The following is a 20,152-nucleotide window of genomic DNA, read 5'->3' as shown; positions in this document are numbered from 1 at the left end:
CACTGCTTCAGTCTGCACTGCTTCAGTCTGCACTGCTTCAGTCTGCAGTGCTTCAGTCTGCATTGCTTCAGTCTGCAGTGCTTCGTTTGTGCAGCTCCAGAAGTGCAGAAGTAGAGAATTTCCAAAAGGAGGAGAAAACGTTTGTGAACTTGTTTTGATATCAACTCTTTCTAACCTGGTCGATCCTGTTCAGGGTCACAGAGGTGTTCGGTAGGAGAAGTCACAGGGCGAGAGGTGGGGTCATGCTTTTGGCAGGTCATCAGTTGATCACAAGGCAGGGAGTGGTGGTGCAGAGGTTAGAGAAGGAGCGTCTGAGGGTGAGAGGTCGCCAGTTCGAATCCCATGACCAACAACAACAACAACAACAAAAAAAAGTGGGAAAGGTGAAGCACTCAGCCTCATTTGACGCAACTCTAGGCCCTTACCCCCCCCCCCCCCCCATCTGCTCCTCGTGGAGCCTAGATAGCTCAGTGTTCTGTGGTTGTATCAGGAAAGACAAACATTTGCCAATTCTCACGTGAGTGTGCTAGCTGTGGCGAAATAAATAAATAAAATGTTGCATGAGGGATGAGACGACCACTCACACGCTCTCTCACTCCTCGGGACAATTCAGAGCAGAGCTACTCAACTAAACTGCTCGGGGGGCCACAGTTACTGAAAGCCAAGAGCTCAGGGGCCGGACATCCAGCAGTTATCCAGCAGGCGTGCACTGATTGCAGTTTTCTGACCAATCACGGTCTCTATAAAGTCTGACCTGCCGATACAGATTTTGTTTTATAAACGACACCGTCGGGTGTTATAAGATCACACCTTCAATTTTCCAATCTTATTTTGTTGAAAAACATACATTGAACAATATCCTGGAAACAATACAAACTTGTTTTAACTGGCCATGAGGCAGTGCTCTGAAATATAAATGAAGTTCAGACAATTGTTGTTAAAACTACCAAAAAATAAAAAAATCGGTCTCAAGTATCGGCTGATCTCCGATCTCCCAATATTAAGGAAATCGGGGCAAACAAATCGTCCGGCCGATTTATCGGTGCACCCCTAGTTATCGTTATTAAGCAAGTTTGTTTTATGGTTTAAAATGTAGTTTTATTTAAAAATGAACCGGTGGGCCGAACTGAGCTCACTCATGGGCCTGATTTGGACCCCGGGCCACCAGTTGAATATCCCTGATTTAGAGTAAACAACCCAACATGTATGAAGAAACCGGATTACCTGGAGAAAACCCACACATGTTTTTTTGCACAGTGGGAGGAAACTGTAGTACAGCCTACGGGTGCATGGGAAGAACCCATGCCGACAAGTTATGTACAGGTAGTTAAACCTGCAACTTGCTGTGAGGCAACAGCTGTAAATAATGTAAAAGATAAATAAACTATAAATTTGGTCCCATTTGGTTTTATAGCCACGAAGCGATAAATGTCTGAAAATCTAAAAATGACCAAAAAAATAAAAATAAATTCATGCTTTTTTCGTTCTTCATTCAGGTCAGGGCATTTAAAAATGTTTGTTTCTGAAGCTTTGATGAGCTTCATCACCACGTCTGTGTTGTTTTAGTAAACAATAAACAAAAACAACAATGTCTATCATAGAATAATGGTTACATCTACTCCCGCAATCAGGTCTAGGTTTGTTTTAATCTGTTTTAGTTTACAAAAAAAACAACACACAGAGACGGGTTTTCCTTAGCGCAAAGGAGAACAAAGGCCTACTGTGTCATGCTGACAAACTGAAGTAGTAAATCAGTTAAAACACCTGCCAAATAACTGCCTGTCAACGCCCTCGACAACTTTCGGTTCTGGCTCAGAGAGCTGCTGAACCGACTGCAGGCTTCCGTTTGGGTGGCGATCACGATTTATAATCTGATCAAACAAGAAAGAGGAGAATTATTGTTTCAATCCTGAAAAGACCTGAATCGCAATAGTAGCAAACATGGATGCTCAAGTAGTCATCCTGAATGAATGAATGAAATTGCCACTATAACTATGTACAATGAGACTAAAAGCAACTCCTCACATAGTGCAAACACATACACAAGCAAAAAAAGTGGAAATAAATAAATAAAATAATGCCAAAAACAGAACGAGGGTGAGGTTCTGCCCCGAGGAGTTCAATTATCTTGGGGGTTTTGTTCAAGAGTAAGGAAAGAATGGAGCGTGAGATGGACAAACTGATTGGTGCAGCGTCTGCAGTATTACGGACTCTGTACCGGTCCGTTGTGGTGAAGAGGGAGCTGAGCTGTAAGGCAAAGCTCTCTGTTTACCGGTCGGGCTACGTTCCTACACTCACCTATGGCCACTAATTCTGGGTAATGACTGAAAGAATGAGATCGCAGATACAGGAGGTTGAAATGAGTTTCCTCTGCAGAGTAGCTGGACTCTCCCTTAAGAGACAGGGTGAGAAGCTCAGTTATCTGGGAGAGACTCGGAGTAGAGTCGCTGCTCTTCCACGTAGAAAGGAGCCAGTTGCGGTGGTTTGGGCTCTGGTAAGGATGTTTCCTGGGCGCCTCCTTCGGGCATGTCCGACTGGAAAAAGACCCCAGGGAAGACCCAGGAAACGCTGGAGAGACTTGACTTGGGAACGCCTTGGGGTCCTCCCAGAAGAGCTGGAAGAGGAGGTTGTGGAGAGAGATGCATGTGCCTCCCTGATCAAGCTGCTGCCCCTGAGATCTGACTTTGGAAAAGGCAGAAGCTAATGACTGAATGAATGAATAACTGAATTAATGGATGCTAAAAACAGCAGTGCCTGTATTGCACTGAAAATTCATACATTGCTAATGCAACACCCGTCTTGGCAAAACGGATCACAATCTTGTCAAGAAGAACAGGTGTGGTCAGGGATGAAAAAGATCACAGGCTTCAAGCAGAAGGAGGATCAGAAGGATGGAAGTCTGGACAGAGCCAATGAACCGAACACATTCTTCAATAGGTTCAGTTCAGGAAGCTCAGTATCCTCCTCTCTTGCCCACAGCCAAACAGACATACCACCCTCCTTTGACCCAAGGCTGTCCTGTCACACCTCAAATATTTTATCTACCACCTCTGGCCATTTCTTCTTCTACATGTTGGTCTGAAGGCCTGTGCAGAGCAGCTCTGCGGGATTCTGCAGCACCTCTTCAACTTTAGCCTGTCCCAAGAGAAGGTTCCAGTGTTGTGGAAAACATCCCGCCTTGTAACGTTACCAAAGAAAACTCACCCATCGGTCCTCAATGAATGACTATAGACCACATCATGAAGGTCCTAGAGAAATTTCTGTTGGCCCACCTGAGTAAACACTCACATCTGCTATCTGCCAGCTATCTGCATCAGGTATCCCCAGGTGAAGCAAGGTTTCGGTGATGCTCAAAACACAGCAGTCACCAACATAGCAATTCCCGGAAAGTGGTAGTTCCAAGTTGCTCATTTAATGCACCACAGATCTGGCATTGGAAAGATACAGGCTCGGTAAAAATGGCTTGTATGGTTGTTTTCTTAGCCTCGACATAACGACGGACCTACAGCCCCGCTTCCGCTTCCTCACCCTCTATCTACGCTGGCTCCTAGCCCCGGGAACAATCCACGACGAGCCCGGCGGTCTCACTATGTCATCTGGGATGTTATGCACGTGATGAAAGTCACTTGAAACAGATATTCTGTATTGGCCACCAATGTCCAAAAGGTTCTGACGGGTCTAAAAAGATGTTTGCAGAACGGATTGTGCACAAAAAAGCTAGACAAAAGTACAGAAACAACAAAAAAAGCAGTGAAATGGAGAGGCGTGAACCGCTGCATCCATGTGCACAGTTGTCTCGAAACTGAATCCTGACCCAAAACGAGGAAACTGGTATCTGAGCCATCATTCCTTGAAGGAATGCATGTCGCCCGCCATCTTTTTCCATGCTCGAGTTTAAGACCGTTTTCTGTTTAGAGGTTTTTCAGCCATTTTAGTCAAACTTTTAAAATAACATTAGGGAGATGTCATGTTTAAATGTGTTTCAGGTGACGCTCAGCTACAACTCCAACATACTTTAGCTTAATACCCGTAAAATAAAAAGGCTAAATGTAAAAAAGGCTCACGAGATATTTCGCTAACAGGTACACAGAGAAAAGCAAAACATCTTCGTTTTTAGCTTTCTACAGCGAGCGATAAATATCTCCCGTTTCTATAAATTTCTGGTAGTATCCCAACTGAACTAGTCCTCGAGGCTCCGTGAGACTAACCTGTATAAATAAAGCTTGAATGAATGAACCGACTCTGGGAGCAGAGTTTTATTTTATATTTGTGCATCAGCAAACAACTCCCGCAAGAACCCAGTGTTGTGCTGACCAGGGACGGGGACTCAGGTCTGGGAACTCAACAACCCCAACACGTCGTCAGAGCAGGCTGTTGGAGAATCATGCTGACGGTGCACATTATATGTACATGTCATGCCGGCGTGTTTCACGACCTGTAAACAAATACCTGAAGCAGCAGACGGAAGACTTCGAGTCTCTGGGTTCATGAGGGTATGAACAGTTTTTATATGTAGGGATCAGATTGGGTTAAGTTAATTAGATTGTATAATTTTGCACCAAATTACCATGAGACAAACAAATCCTCCAATTCCTGCTCAGCAAGCACTCGGAGGAGCAGATGGGGAGTTAAGGGCCTTGCTCAAGGGCCCAGCGTGGGGTAAATGAGGGTGGAGGCAGGTGTGGGTGCTTCAGCTTTCCCACGCACATTTTGATGTTATCGGTCCCAGGGGTTGAACCAGCCACTTTCCCATCAGAGGCTCACCTTCTTTGACCTCTGCTCCACCACTCCCCCCTTATTACTGGACTAGAATAATAATAGCAAATAACAAATTTATACAAAACCAGCAACATTCATATGAAATTGTTTAAAATAAAAAGAGGTTTTAAAATTTGACATCAAAGAAAATAATCTTTGCATATACATCTACAACAAAATGCCTTTTGAAAGATGTACAAAGTTGACATATCAACAAGATTTGACCAAAATGGCTGCAACTCCATCCCCTCAGCACAACATGACTTTAATCTAACAAATTAAAACGCAGAGATGCTCAGCTGTTGGTAAACTGCGGTGAAAACATACGGTACTTAAATTTTATATATATAACAATTGTAATTTTTATTTTGTTATTAACTCCGTCATGTGTCAGCCTCTCAGAAAAACAAACAAAGCTGTTTGTTATTATATTATTATGACTTATAATAGGGACGCCCAGAGCTGGGCAGCATGATGGAGCAGTTGGTAAAGTTGCCACCTTCGAGTCACAAGGTTCACAGATCGAATCCTGGCCAGGAACCTTTCTGGGTGGAGTTTACATGTTCTCTTCATGCATTCCTCCGACGAACAAACAACATGCATATAGGCTAATTGGTAACTCTAAATCGCCCCTAGGTATGAATGGTTGTTTGTCTCGTTTGTCTTCATATGTCCCTGTGATGGACTCTCCTTGTCCAGGGTGTAACCCGCCTCTCGCGCAGTGAAAACTGGTCATGGACACCAGTGACCCCCACGACCCAGAAAGGAAGAAGCTGGTAAAAATGATGGATGGATGTCTTGAGCAGGTCACAGATATCGGCCAGAATATCGATCCGGCATTTTTCATTGATCGGTGTCAGAGCCGCTCTGCTATGAGTCTGTGTTGCAGTGAACGGACAACAAGGAGACTGCACCTTCCAACAAGAGATTAATTCGGATTCATCTGATGGAAAGTTCTGGTCGCAACAACGAGGAGAAAAAAAAACATCTTCATGGGACAAATTGTTCGGCTGGAGGTCGTTTGTTTTTACAGACGTCCTGGTAAAATCTTGACTGAATGGGGATGGACAATGGGTGGTCTGTGTTTTGGAAGTGGATAATGTTCCCATAATTTTACTAAACATTTATGGGATAAAAACAGAAATTACAGACTTCAATGCTAATTTCACAACTGATCATATTACAGTTGCAGATTTTAACTTAGCTCCAGATGAGTTGATGGATCCTTGGTCTTAACCACCAAGAGAAACCAGAAACCCTATTGTTTAGGATTTTGTCAACAGTGTGAAATGGATAGATGTTTGGAGAACTCCATACAGTGGAGTCAAACAGTTCATCTGGCACAAACCTAAAGGTCAAAGCAGATTATCATTATCATTGATTATCAGCTGGTATCTGATGCAATCCTAGATTATGTTAAAGAAACAACAATAGTCAACTGTCTTCTAAGTGATCACCGCATTATCAATTTGAAACCAAAAAAAACAAACAAAAAAAATGGAATAGAAAATTAGTAGGCATAAAGATTATTGGAAATTTAATCCACAGTGGCTAAAAGTGTCAGTTTTGTCAATCCGTTAAAGATCTAATCCTAGAGGATAATAAAATTGAAACACCAATACTTATCAGTAAATAGGAATACTTGTAATTGAGTGTTATAAAGCATTCAATTAAATTTAGACAAGGTTTAAATAGGAAAATGAGAGTAGAAGAAACAGTGATGGTCAAAGATTTCATGTCTATTTACAGTAAATTAAATTGGAGTGAAGAAGAAAATAGAATATTAACAAACTGCAGTTCAAATTGGATGAGATGTACATAAAAAAAGGCCAAGGGCGCCTGCAAAAGGTGCAAAGTCAGAACAACAAAAAATAACTTGTGTAACTTAGAAAACATAGACAAGAATTCAATTAAAGTCTCATTTTTGATGGAGTTAAACATTCAGAGCACAAACACATAACAGAGTAAGTATTTAAGTTCTACAGTAATCTATACAAATTTTCACATAATAAGCAAAAATACTTGATCCTTTTTTGACAACATCATCTAATTCCTGTTATTGATGTACATTTTAAGAAAACCTATTGAAAATCTTAGAAACACCATATTTGACAGCGCATTAAAAAAAAAGTTGGCATCTGATCGCTTTATTGGGCCAGACAGATTAACGGCTAACTTATATAAACATTTCTGGGAGGATTTCAAACTTCCGTTGTTCCAGGATTTAGAAGAACATCTTATCAGGAAGGAACTTATTGAACAAGGTATAATAAAACTAATTCCAAAACCTGGGAAATATATATTTTTAAATAATTTAAGAAGTATTGCATTTTTGAATACAGACTACAAAATCATCACAACAGATTTGGAGATAAAATTTGGTTAATCTAAACTGATCAGTACTACACAATCTGGTTTTCTAAAAGGAAGATCCATCAATAACAACATCCGCCCAGTTCAGGACTTTACTGACTACAGTCATTAAATAAAGGACGACAGCTTTATGTTGTTTCTAGATTTCTATAAAGACTTTGATTCTGTGGAACATGTATTTATTGTTAGAACATTTAGACATTTTGGATTTGGAAATAGGTTTCTTGATATGATTGCCATCCTTGAATCACAGCCTTATCGTGGTGGAAGAGTGTGTGCGACTGAATGATCCTTGGAGCTATGCTGCTGGGGGCAACTGTACAGTAACTGCCCCTGGCAGGGTCTTTCTTAAGAATATATTAGGTCAAGGGTTATGCATGTTCTATTTCATATAGGCTTTGCCCTTTAAGGCTTTAACAATAGTTTTAAAAGGTTATGTTCCATGTCTCAAGAGCCATCTTTGATAAGTCAGGGTCAGAGCGCCAAGGGGCCCGCCTTTGGCCACTGCCCATGGCGTCGTGCACCCGACTCTGTAGGTGGTGGGCCCACAGGGAGACAAACCCATGTTGCTCGTTTGGGCTACGTCTGACCAGGTCCCTTAACACCCCAACATTGTGCCTGTGTGTTGGGAGTTTTCCCTGGTAGCTGAAAGGGTAGCTTCTAGGGGTGCAGAAAAAAAAAACGGATTCATTAAAAAGTATCACGCTCTACCAACGATACTCTTTAATGAATCTTTTTCTTTTTCATTAAAGAATCAAAATTCTAAGTCCTGGCGATTCTGAATCGCCCACAAATCGATTTTAAAATGCGTTGAAGGTTTATATTTTTCCGCTCCTACTCTGGAAATTACGTGTCCACCCGTCACCGTAGAATTTGGTCTTGTAGGCCTCCGTACAACAAGCTAGTTAGCCAGCTCCCTTTGCCTGCTGAGAAACGGAACGTCCTCCCCTCTCGAGCTGTGTAAAAGTGTTGTCATTGCCTTGCAATGTCTTTATTTCACTTGTTAGTGGTTAAAAAATAAACTTCAGGTTTAAAATTATCTGGTAACACAGGTTTTCTTTTCTACAGTGTTTAGGACCATTGTTACAAACTTTAGTCTTCTTCTTCGGTTTGCTGGAGTGTAACGTGCATCATCGCCCTCTACAGGTGGAAACTAAAACTCCAATTTATCAACATGAAAGTTCATGCTCAATAATCCAGGTAAAAATCCAACAACGTTCAGTCAGGTCATGTTTTTTCCCCCCAATATGCGAGTGTGCTGCTTGTGGGACTCAATTTGTTTGTAGCTCCTCAGACTGATGAAGTTCTTTGGATCAAGGACAAAACATCTCAGCACAAAAAGAAACCTAGATGACCTAACTGAACATTGTTACAATTTTTCAAATCTAATAATCCCGATTACAGATTATCACCTGCCGCTGAAAGCAAAGCCAAGCGATAATGTAACCTGTTCTGTTAGCAAAATAGTTCATGAGTCACTGAACGGTTTTTGATGAAGCTTTCAAAACGTGGATCTTTGCGTCAACATCTAAAACTAATTAACTCGATGGCTGCCAAGAATTTCAACAACTCTACTAATTACACAAATATTGAGCTAAAATTCGGTGTGGTAGTAGCTGAGACTTATCCTCAACTTGTACTGTGAGCACTCACTGACAGCACAAGACCTCTGTTTAAAGTGTTGGCATTAACTTTTGGAATCAGCTGTTTGTTAAAATATCTCATTAACCATTAGATGGATGAGTTTTCACAAATTATCTATCATCCACAACTGAGGCGTCCACATTAAGCAAACAGATTTTGTTGTTATTTTTTTAAATCTTCGTGCCTGTCTGACGCAAGCGGTTATTTGTGTGAGCAGATCAGGGGAACGCTGAACTTTGGAGCACCCATGGATCAAGTGTGTGGTGTTAAATAGCTCCTTCACTCTTTGACCTTAAAGGCAGGCAGCTTTCTCCACTACACGGAGGAGCGAACACAAACATAAACATCATCGTCAGTTGTCGGCAGCAGTGGCTGAGTGGTTAGAGCGGTTGCCCTCCAACAGGAGAGTTGGGGGTTTGATTCCACCAGCATGCTGAAATGTCCCTGGGCAAAACATTGATGTACGAATATAAGTAGCCGTAACAGCAATGAAGGCTACTTATGGGACATATCTGGTTGGCAGGCCTCAGACTGATGAAGTCTTCCGGATGGAAGACGAAACGTTTCTCCCTTAAAGAAACTGGTCCAGATTAAATTATTTAACCTTTTTTGTTTTATCTACCTGGATGATTGAGCCTACAAATCTTTTTTTAACGTGTATGAATGTTATCTAAAGCACCGATGAGTCTTTAATGATTTGTTCAATTGTCTTTGTACAGATCTAGTAGAGTGCTGTATGAATGTGTGGAGGTAAATGAAGCCACAGATCGTGTTGTAAAGCACATTAAGCATCTTGATTATTTAGAAATGTGCCATATAATTTACCATTTAAATGAAAGAAGCGCATTGTCCACAGCACTGAAACTGCCCTGCTGAAGGTTTTTAACGACATCTTCAGATTCACAGATACCGATGATTCTGTGCTGCTTGTCCTGTTGGACCTCACAGCCGCCTTTGACACCATCGACCATGAGATCCTCATTGCTAGGTTAGAGCAGTGGGTGGGCGTCACAGGGTCAGCCCTCAACTGGTTCAGATCTTACCTCTCTGACAGATCCTTTTGTGTCTCCATCAAGAATTTTAGTTCTGCAGCGGCAGAGCTTAAATGGGGGGTTCCGCAGAGGTCCATCCTGGGTCCCCTCCTATTCTCTTTATACCTGCTGCCACTTGGTGATATTTTCCGGAAACACAACATGCCCTTCCACTTCTACGCCGATGACTGTCAAATTTACTTCCCCCTAAGACACAATGGTACATGCTCTATTCAACCTCTGCTTGACTGCCTGGCTGACATCAGGGACTGGATGGCTTTAAATTTCTTAAATTTCAATGAAAAGAAGTCTGAAGTCATGTTGTTCCCTCCCAACGACACGATCACAAACCACTGTATTGACCTCTCTGCTCTAACCCTGTCAGAAAAACAAAGAGTCACTAATCTGGGAGTGATAATGGACCCTTCCCTGAAACTTAACAGTCATGTAAACATGATTGTTAAATCATGTTTCTTCCAACTGAGGCGGCTGTCTAAACTGAAGCCCATATTGTCCAAAAAGAACCTGGAGACAGTAATACATGCATTCATTACATCTAGGCTTGATTACTGCATCTCACTCCTGTTTGGTATCAGTCAGACCTCCAATGCACGACTACAACTGGTCCAGAATGCAGCAGCCCCATTTTTAACCAGTATAGGCAAAAGAGAGCACATTACACCAGTTTTGGCCTCACTGCACTGGTTACCAGTTCACCTTCGAATCCAGTTCAAAATACTCCTGTATGTCTACAAATCACTGAACAGTTCCCCCCCCATCTCTCTGATCTGCTACAGCCGTATGTCCCACCACGCCTCCTGAGGTCAGCGGACCAGTTGCTCCTCTGAAGTTCCAGGAACTCGTCTTAAGCGCAGAGGTGACACGGCCTTCTCTGTAGCAGGACCAAGACTTTGGAACGAGTTACCTCTGTTTGTCAGTCAGACCCTCTCCCTCTCGGTTTTCAAGTCCTGTTTAAAAACTCACTACTATTCAGTAGCTTTCAAAACCAGGTGATCTGTGTTTTGAACCTGTACGCTCCACACTGGTTAGTCGTCATATTTATTATCTGCATCGTTTTTATGTCTATATTTTTGATTTACTTAATTTTGTATTTTGCTTCGTGTGCTGTCTGTTGTTCTGTCTGTACAGCACTTTGGTTGGCCTTGTCGCTGTTTTAAGTGCTCTATAAATAAAATGGTATGTATACCAAGGTTTTAAATGTGCTGTGAGATCTGTTATCTCTGGAGGACATGTTGGAGATCCCTCTTATCTACTACCACAACAAATGTTATTTCTGTGTTTCCTAACACAGCAGGCAGCCATCTTGAATGGGAGAAAGGTAAATCAGATGTGTAGAGATCCAAACAGTTAAGTTTTTATTAAATCTACCCAGTAGTTAAGATGTTTTTCTAAAAAAGACAGACGCACACAAAATTACACAATCGCTCGCTTATCACATCAGGCAACAAAAAAAAAAAGAAAGTGAACAAAAACAACTTCTAAAAATCACAACACACGGTTGAATTAAATCGAAGCCGTTTTATAAATTAGTTTGCCGTCACAATAGCTTTACTTTAAACAATTAACTTTTTGTCCTGACTCTTCACAAATTGTAAATCTATAAACTACTTCAGCTGCACGTTAGCTAAAATGACAGCCAACCATTTTATTTACTCCCGTCTTTATTGTGAAAGTAGATTTAGTTCAGCTCTCGTATTTACAAACTTAAAGGAATGGTTGCCAACTTCCTGCTGCTTTGGTGCAACCACAAGTTGGTGGTTCCACATCCTCTGAGGAAAACACTCGTACTGACCTTACACACACTAATACCTAATAAATTAAAAATAAGAGGTTTGTACTGACCTTACACACACAAATACCTAATACAATTTAAAATAAGAGGTTTGGGACTGGATATCTGCAAACTACGTCACAGCCATTGTGTTTTCTCAGCACCCACCTTCTCCACAGGAATGAGGTGGTCTCCTCGCAGCTCCTTCGTGTTTCTAAAGCAGCATTTCCTCCTGCTGGTGCGTGACATAGAAACACGCGCGTGCCTCCACGCATGTGCGCATGTTTTTTTCTTTAGTTTGCTGGGGTTCAAGAGAGCAGCTGACCGAGCCTTTAAAGGCAGAGCAAGGTCACAACAGAGAGGAAACTCGATCCTTTTTCCGCCATCTGCTGGTTGGAATCACGCAGGAAACGAGTCTTTCATCAACGAACGCTCACGTGACGTCATACGACAACAAACGACGGTCGTTGGTGTGTTACAAACTGCTGCAGCGCGTTTTCGGTTTTAGTTTTCTGTGATTTTCATCGCAGAAGGGAAAAAAAAATATTTCAGGGAGGCGAGGAAGTAGCTTCAGTTTCTGTTGTGACGTCACTCATTCACCAAAACAGTGCAGTGTTGGATTGTGGGTAATCCTGGGACTTTAAAGTGTCTTTACTGTTCAGATGCATCTGTGCAGATTTTCTGCAGTGACGCTGCAGGAATGACAGATGAGAGCAGAATTATTATTTTTATTCTCACGTTGCTTCCTGAAACATGACTCCGCGTTGGGGATGTTGTCAGATTTGCTGCGTCGCTGTAGCTTGAAGGCCGACCCGTTTGCTAAAGTCCATCATCTTGTGGTGCAGGATGGCGCTGACGTTCATCAGCTGCTTCTCCCTGGTTTTCAGTCGGTTCTGCATTGAATTCATGGACCCCAGCAGGACGTCGTCTCTGCTCTCAGACTTTTGGGTCACTGTGACGTCCTGTCTCCACGCCTCCCGTAAACTCTCCATCGTGTCTTTTGTTTTGGGTCGGAGCTTTTGGTCCTCCTGCTGGTGTTGCTCCTTCGCCTGCCTGGCTGCTTGGACCCGACTGATGTAGAGGTGCAGCCGGCTGTTCTCCACCCTGACCTGCTCCAGGATCACGCTGTGGTTACAGATGCTCACCTCCATGGCTCTGAGCTCTGAGCTCCGTTTGCTCAGCATGTCTGTGCGAGTCTCCTGCAGCTCCTCCAGCTCGGCCTTCAGGTCCTCCTCTTGGCCCAGCAGGAACTCCGTCTGGTTCTTTGTGTCCTGAATCGACAGCTCCAGCTCAGTCTTCTGCCAGCGCAGCTCGCTGGTGAGACGGTCGTGTCTGTTTTTCATTTCGGTCCACGTTGCCTCCACCTCCTTCAGCATCTCCTCTTTCTCCTCCAGCTCTCTCTGCTTCTCCTCGGTGCTCCTGCGGATGGCCTGGATCTCTGCACTGATCTGCTGCACCTTCTGCTGGAGGATTTTCTCCATTTGTCTGTTCTCCATCTCTGTTTGGGTCATGTAGCTGATCAGGAAGTCGATGTCGGCGCTTTTGGGCTTCAGCTGCAGGAGCTCAGCCTCCTCCTGCAGCAGCTCCTCGTACCTCCTCTTTGTGTGACTAATATCAGACCTCATTTTCTCCACATGCTCCTCGTGCCTGCTCTTTGCCTCCTCCAGGAGTTGACTGAACCTCCTCTTGTCCTCCTCGTACTGACTGATCTTCTCCTTGGCTGACTCCATATCCCTGCGCAGCTCCTCCCGGTTCCTCTCAAACGCACGCCTGGTGCTGATTTCTGCTTCTTGGAGTTCTTCGGTCTCCTTCTCCATCTTCCTGACGTCCTTGCTGTGGACGACGATGGAGGCGATGCACTCCTCCAGCTGCAGCCTGGACCATTCCAGCTGCTGGGACACGTGCACGCACTCAGCCCGCACTTCGTTTTCCTCATCGCGCCTATGCTTTAATAACTCACACATCTGAGACAAGGATTTTCCAAGGAGCAGCCCAGACGCTCGGTCCTCCTCCATTTTCTTTTCCACCGCAGCGATTTGTTCCTGAAGGTTTTTGATGGTGACACTGAAGGCCTCCTTTAACTCACGAGACTCCTTCTCCTGCCTTTCTATTTGTTGACTCAGTTCTTTGTGCCTTTGGGCTTCCTCCTCCAGCTTCTGCTCACACTGCGTCCGAGACGTCACCACTTTTTTCAGGATGCTCTCCAGTGTGTCCACACGAGCACGGAGTTCACCTAAACGCCCGAGAGTTTCTTCTTTCTTGCCGTTCACGCGGTCGAACTCTTCTCTCCTCTCGTCGACGGCTTCTACCTGCAGCTTAATTCTCTCCACCGTCTCGTCCGCCTCTCGGGACAGGCGGCCTTTTTTCTCCGAGCAAGCCTTCCTCTGTAACGCCATGTTTTGCTCAAGGGACGTTCTTTCCTGTTGGACAGCAGCGAAGGAGGATTTGAGCTCCTCCATCTGCTGCAGCTTCTCATCCAGCTGCATCTGCAGGTTGTATTTTAGATTCATTTGTTCATTCAGAGCAGCAATGACGGCCTCGTGCTCGGCCTTCACCTGCTCCCGCTCGGGGTGAAGCGTTTTGTTCTGGTTTAAAAGTGCCTGCAGCTTTTCTCCAGCGTCTTCCTGGAGATGTGAGACCAGCTTGAGGTCTTTGCGCAGCCGCTCCATCTCCTCAGCGTTGGACTCCCGGGCCGCTGCTGCATCCGCCATCATCTCCTCGCTCATACGGTCGGACATGTTCTTAATCTGGTGTCTCAGCTTGCCGTTCTCGATAGTTTCCACCTCCAGGTGTTCGTGAGCAGCGCGCCTGGCGGCCTCCAGCTCGGAGACGGCAGCGGTTAGGGCGGTCAGGTGGACGCGGGCCTTGGACGCGAACGGGACTCCATCCTCCTTCAGCTGCCTGTCCAGCTCCGTTAAATGCTCCAGAACCAGCAGGACGGCCGGGAAGTCCGGGACCAGGCAGAGCGCCATGGATTTCCGACCGCGTCCGGTTCTAACGCCGTGTTTGTTGGACCACAAGCAGCCGTTTTAAACTTCCGAATGGATTGTTTTGTTAGTTAGCGTCGCCATAGCAACGGTTGCTCCCGCAACGGAGAGTTCGACGGCGCGCCACGAAGACCAAAATCCCTCTAAGCGATCGCTAACTGAGAAATACAGTAAAGCGATTTTATGTAAGCTCGTAAATAAAAATAAATACACTCCCACGCTGGGTGGATCTCGTGTTTAAAACACGAGAGAAAGGCTCGTTAAACGTGTGTAATGATAGTAAAACGCAACACAGGCCGAGATTTGAGCTTACCTGACGTTTAGCTTGACCCGCAGAAAAACGACTGTCAGCAAACATCAAACTGCAGAAACTGCTGGGTTGCCAGGTATGAATACAATCTGAGGAATAGTTGCGATAATCTGCTGTTTTCTTTCTTTCTTTTAAATACCCTGGCAAGTAAACAAGCCACATCTTTTAAAAATATTAACGATTTTTGGATACTTTTATATACCTAATAAAGCAATGTTTCACTAATTACAAATATATTATATATTTCTAGATGTGAACAAATATATATATATTTTTTTAAATACAATTTACATTAAATAATTGTTGTTTACGTGTTTTGTTAAATTAAACCATTTGAGTGTTGTTTTGATTTAAAAATGTATTTTACTTTTTTTTTTAATGATGTGCTTTTCCCAGCCCCACAATTTAACTAAATTTTGTAGGCCATCCAAAAACTTACTCAAAGGCCACTCAAAAGAAAAAATTACTCAAGACTACTTATTGAAAATCACAAATCTGCAACACATTTCAAATTTTCTTCTTGGAAGTCAAATTAAAAAGAAAAAAAGGATTATGTTTTTTTTTTCTTTTTAATTTTACTTAATTCTTAAGCACTTTGGTCAGCTTTTGTTGTTTTTATGTGCTATAGAAATAAATTGACATTGACTAAAACTATTGCTCAATATGAATTAGACTTAAATGTAGTGTATGAATGTTGTAGAATAAAAATCCTGTTAAAAAATAAAATACTATACAATGCATATCTTAAATCATTTGAATTGAAATGTACATTATTGAGTGTGTAGTTTGAAACTAGTTTGTTTTGAAGGCTTTTATCATAAATATATTCACAAGCAAATAAGTAACTGAATAAAATAATTGTATATTATTCATTAGTATAATTTTTAATTTTGTTGGTTACGTTGGTGAACACCTCTTGCCTTCATGTTTCCACAAAAAGAAATTTAGTTCTCACCACCAGCACTATTAATTATTTTAAGGATAATAAACAAGAAAATTGTTGGATAGAAGTTATACATATTAATTAAAAAAAAACACAAAAAGAACTAAACCAAAAAAAAAATCTAACACAGGAAGTATTTTAATTAATTAGTTGATACTTTTTCGACATTATTTGCGTTTTAAAGACACTGCCATGTAAGATTTGCGTTTTCATGCTTGTGTTGACAGTTGCGCCTGGCAACCCTGGAAGTCGCATGTTGATGACGCAGTTGGAAAGAAAGCAAAACAACAGCATAGAAATAAAGCAAACAAACTCCAACCCCAATTAAATGTTTGGAAATTCGCGTTTTTTACTGATGACAGCTAAAGTCCAAGGGAGTCTTTTGAATCGCATATTGTCGCGCTTTCTATGTGAAACTTTTGGACTGAAAATTTATGTTTTCAAAGTGGTATATTTTGCGTTACCGTCTTTCCCGCCGTATCTACCTACCTGCCGTAGCTGTGGCAGAAGCTCCGCAGCGCGTGGAGCATCGGAGACATGGCTCTCGTCTGTAAGCCCAGGAGCAAGTCCGCCGTGTGGATGTACTTCGGCTTGAAGGCAAATGAGAAGGGACAGCCTCTGAACACAGACGAGGCCATTTGCCGCTTGTGCCGCAAAATCGTCCTTGCAAAAGGAGGGAATACCACCAATTTAAGAAGCCACCTAACACGTCGCCATCGTTCAGATTTCTATGACTCCAATTCCTCCGTAACTCCTGAAGCTCAAGGTACTCATCCACTCAATTTGGTGATTTTTAATTTGCAAACATCGGTGAGTTTCATGTATGCGTCGTTGCATCGTTTCACTTCGTTCTGCAGCAGCTCACAGATCATTTCTCGAGAGCAGCTGCAGATAAAAGTTGTTGACACCTGAAGTGCGAAGAGTTAAGGTACCTAACAGTTTTGCATTAAAATAAATGATAGTAAAATGCTATGCAGAATGTCACTCAGAACCTAAATGCCAAAATCTTCTGCAGCAGCACCTTCAACTCCAGCTTTTCTTTGTTAGAGTTTGTGATTTTTAACTCTAATGCTGCTGCCCAGACCAATAAATAAATAAAAATCAAATCTCTAAATAGATGTGCAACTTGTTGGCTATCTTACAGCAAAGGTTTTGATAAAAGAAGGTCTGACCAGGGCGTTGAAAAAAGTATCCCCTTCCCTTGATCCACATTTTGTCATGTTACAACCACAAATTAGAAATTATTTTACTGGGTTTTAACGAGACCGTTTAACATGAAGCAGAGCATAATTGTGAAGTGAGAGTATGAAAATGTTACATACAAAACCTGAGGTGACGTGCATTTGTATTTCAAAGTTTTGTGCTTCTTTGTTGGTCAGGTAGTTCAACCTGTTCATCAGATCACATTCACCGTCATCATTTACAAAATACTGAATAACTACTTCCTCTGATCAGGTGAAATTTGCTTAAAGTGATGACATTATAGCAACAAATTACGTAAATCTACCCAAGGCAAAAGGTCAGGTCATCTGGACAGATTCTAATTGTAGAAATGTTTCATCTTTAATCCAAAGGACTTCTTCAGTCTGAGGAGCTGCAACAAACTCAGTCTTATAAGTAGGGGTGGGGCTGATCCGGTGTATCGGCCTCCGATACCAGCATAATTTACGTATCGGATTAAACCTGCAGAGATTTCCGATCCATGATGCACGTTGGCTTCAAACTATGAAATGGATTTCCTGAACGGAGGCGTGTCTCATGAGCCCAGAGTAATAAGTCCCGCCTCACATTCAGGAAATCCAGTTCGTAGTTTGCAGCCAGCTACAAGGTGAGGACTGAGTTAGCAGCACTGTGGCTAACGGCTAACAAGTTTTCATCTAAACATGTCCGCTGTGTGGAAGTATTTTACACAAAACAAGACGGCAACGTGCAATGTCAGTACAACAGTAGACAATCATTAAAAAAAACATGATTTGAAAATTACAAGAAAATTATTTATTGTTATTATTATTATTTCTTATCTTAATGTGGAACAATTAACACGTTGCATCTTAAAGGCATTTTATTTAAAGTGTTTTAGTGTACTTTTAAACTTTCAAAATCGTTTATTTAATTAGGACAAGTCAATATTTGAATGAATAATCACTTAAATTAATCACTTTAACGTCCACTTTAAAGCTAGGAATAAATAAAATCATGTTTTGTGTTAGCAGAATTTAATTCTAACTTTAAAAACTTATCCAACATTAATAAAACTTACCTCAAGTTGCCTTTTTGGACATGCATGCATATATTTGTACAAATTCTAGTTGAGAGGAGATTATTACAGCCTCATATAAAATCAATATTGATGATGATATTGGAACTGGATCGGTATCGGCCGATATCCAGATTTAGGTATCGGGATCGGATCGAAAGTAAAAAAAAAAAAGGTGGATCGGTTCCTACTTATAAGCAGCACCTTCTCATGTGCAGGACGTTCATTTTCACACGCACCTTTCATAGTCCACGTCCACGAGACACAGAGCTCCTGGGAAAGCCCTCCTGCTGCAGCATTTATCACCATGTGGGTTTCTTCCTGCCAGAGTCGCCACTCTGTCCCTGCGTCTGCCTTTGGCCACAAATCTATGATGAAGGGAGCGCAACACTCCACAATGTCTGCACGATCTCCATCCATTCGTTTTTGTTCATTTGACTAATTTAGTGTGTTTGTTTAGTCGTGCAGCTGAATGTCCGAGTTAATTTCTGCATTGATGGACACGCCCACAAGCTTCTGACCAATCACACACTTGGAGCATACGCCTGTGAGAACGTTTTGACCAAGGCCTTGTGTCGAGAATGGGCGGAAGAAGCTGGTCTGCGACCAAAATGACGTAATTTTCATTACACAACTGCAACAATGAGACGATTTTGGCACTTCGGATGGAGTATGCAGTGCCCTTGAAACTGCTGCAGCTCCTCAAACTGAAGAAGTCTTTTGGATAAAAACCAAAACGTTTCAGCAAAGAAGAATTCATCCACAGGACCTGACTCAGTCTTGTTAGATTTATCTACCTGGATTATTGAGCATGCATCAGGAGGCCAAGTTTGAGCTTTGACCCTGTGAAATTTATGCTCAATGAAAACAATTCAAGCAGGTCTGAACGTTTCAATTAATACAACTTTATTTATTAAGCACTTTAAGAGTTAAAAGAGGTAGTTTACATGCAAACTGCACAACAAAACATGTCGTTTTTCATGATAAAATGGAGTCCAGCACAGAAATCTGAATCTTACTGAGTAAAAGGAAAAGCTCCAGATTTTTTCTGTTTCACTCAATTTAGTTTTTTCCCTGAGTAAACAAAAAAAATGTAGACTTTTTTAAAGGTAACGTGTAAAAGAATGCTATTCATTATCTCTACAATTGCTCTTTTTACCCCTTGCGTCAGTGGTTTGTTGGCTTTTAAACTTTTTATTTTTAATGCTTCACAAATGGTTCCTCTCACCTCTTGATGATGATTGCCATCCGTGGCTGGTTTTGTACCCGGTTTGTCTGCCGCCCCAACGTTTATGATTTGATCTACCAAAGCACATTTTTAAAAGGAAGATGGGCAGATTTGAACAAATATCTCAATAATTTTTCATCAGCATCCTGGTTTCTAGACCTGGACGTTTGTTTTGGATGTTTTCTGTCGATTGTTGGATGCTCTGGAGATTCCCTCATTGTCATTCGCCAACTAGTTGCAGGGCAGCGAGGTACCAGCCTAAACAATTTTAGATGCAAAAAATGTAATTTTATTGTTTTTTTTATACTTCTAACACAGTTACATTATTAAATGATTGTTTGAGGGTTAATGTAACTCGGACTCATCAGGGTTTTTGTTGACAGCTGAATTCAGCGACCAGTTAGACTTGGTGATCTTAGCCCAGTTCTTTCTTGCACCTCTCGTCCTCACAACCTTTAGCCGTCGTTGCTTTTCAGAAGAAGAGAGAAGAACTTAACCTTTCTTCTTTCAACCTGGCACCTCTGGTTGGCTGCATTAATCCGACTCTACATCTGGGGATTATTTTACCAGCTCTGTCGTCGAGACTGTTTCAAGTGATGCTTAGACAAACAATTCAAATCAAAACCGTTGCAAGTGTGTAGTGATCAGGTGTTCTGTGAAGAAAAAGCTATGTTGTTGTGATTGTATGGCATAATGAGGTTGGGGGGGGGGGGGGGGGCGGGTAAGGAAAGTCAGGAACAAGTGAAAAGACGAGACTGCTGAACTTTTTATTGTAAAATGCATTAATTTTAATTAGGGCTGGGCGATATATCGATATTTTAAAAATATT

General features: G+C 42.2%; 2 protein-coding genes across 3 annotated transcripts in view; both read right to left on the bottom strand.

Moving 5' to 3' along the window:
* Nucleotides 1-11,887, bottom strand: part of LOC119422687 (nocturnin) — a 19,121-nt gene extending 7,234 nt beyond the window's left edge. Inside the window, exon 1 of one of the 2 annotated variants that reach the window (XM_037690077.1) lies at nucleotides 11,767-11,887. The gene's annotated coding sequence lies outside the window, so the exon portion shown is untranslated. Of the gene's footprint in view, nucleotides 1-175; nucleotides 194-11,766 lie in introns of those variants that run through there. The other variant, XM_037690079.1, reaches the window with a different exon arrangement.
* A 487-nt stretch (nucleotides 11,888-12,374) lies between these two features.
* Nucleotides 12,375-14,570, bottom strand: LOC119423035 (trichohyalin-like). Its single transcript, XM_037690446.1, has one exon. The coding sequence runs from the start codon at nucleotides 14,568-14,570 to the stop codon at nucleotides 12,375-12,377; it is 2,196 nt and encodes a 731-aa protein (XP_037546374.1).
* Nucleotides 14,571-20,152: the final 5,582 nt, after the last annotated feature.

Source organism: Nematolebias whitei, chromosome 16 (genome assembly GCF_014905685.2).
Source record: "Nematolebias whitei isolate Nwh7 chromosome 16, NemWhi1, whole genome shotgun sequence".
NCBI lineage: Eukaryota > Metazoa > Chordata > Actinopteri > Cyprinodontiformes > Rivulidae > Nematolebias > Nematolebias whitei.
Note: the sequence above shows the minus strand (reverse complement) of the source record. Positions and strands in the feature narration are given on the sequence as shown.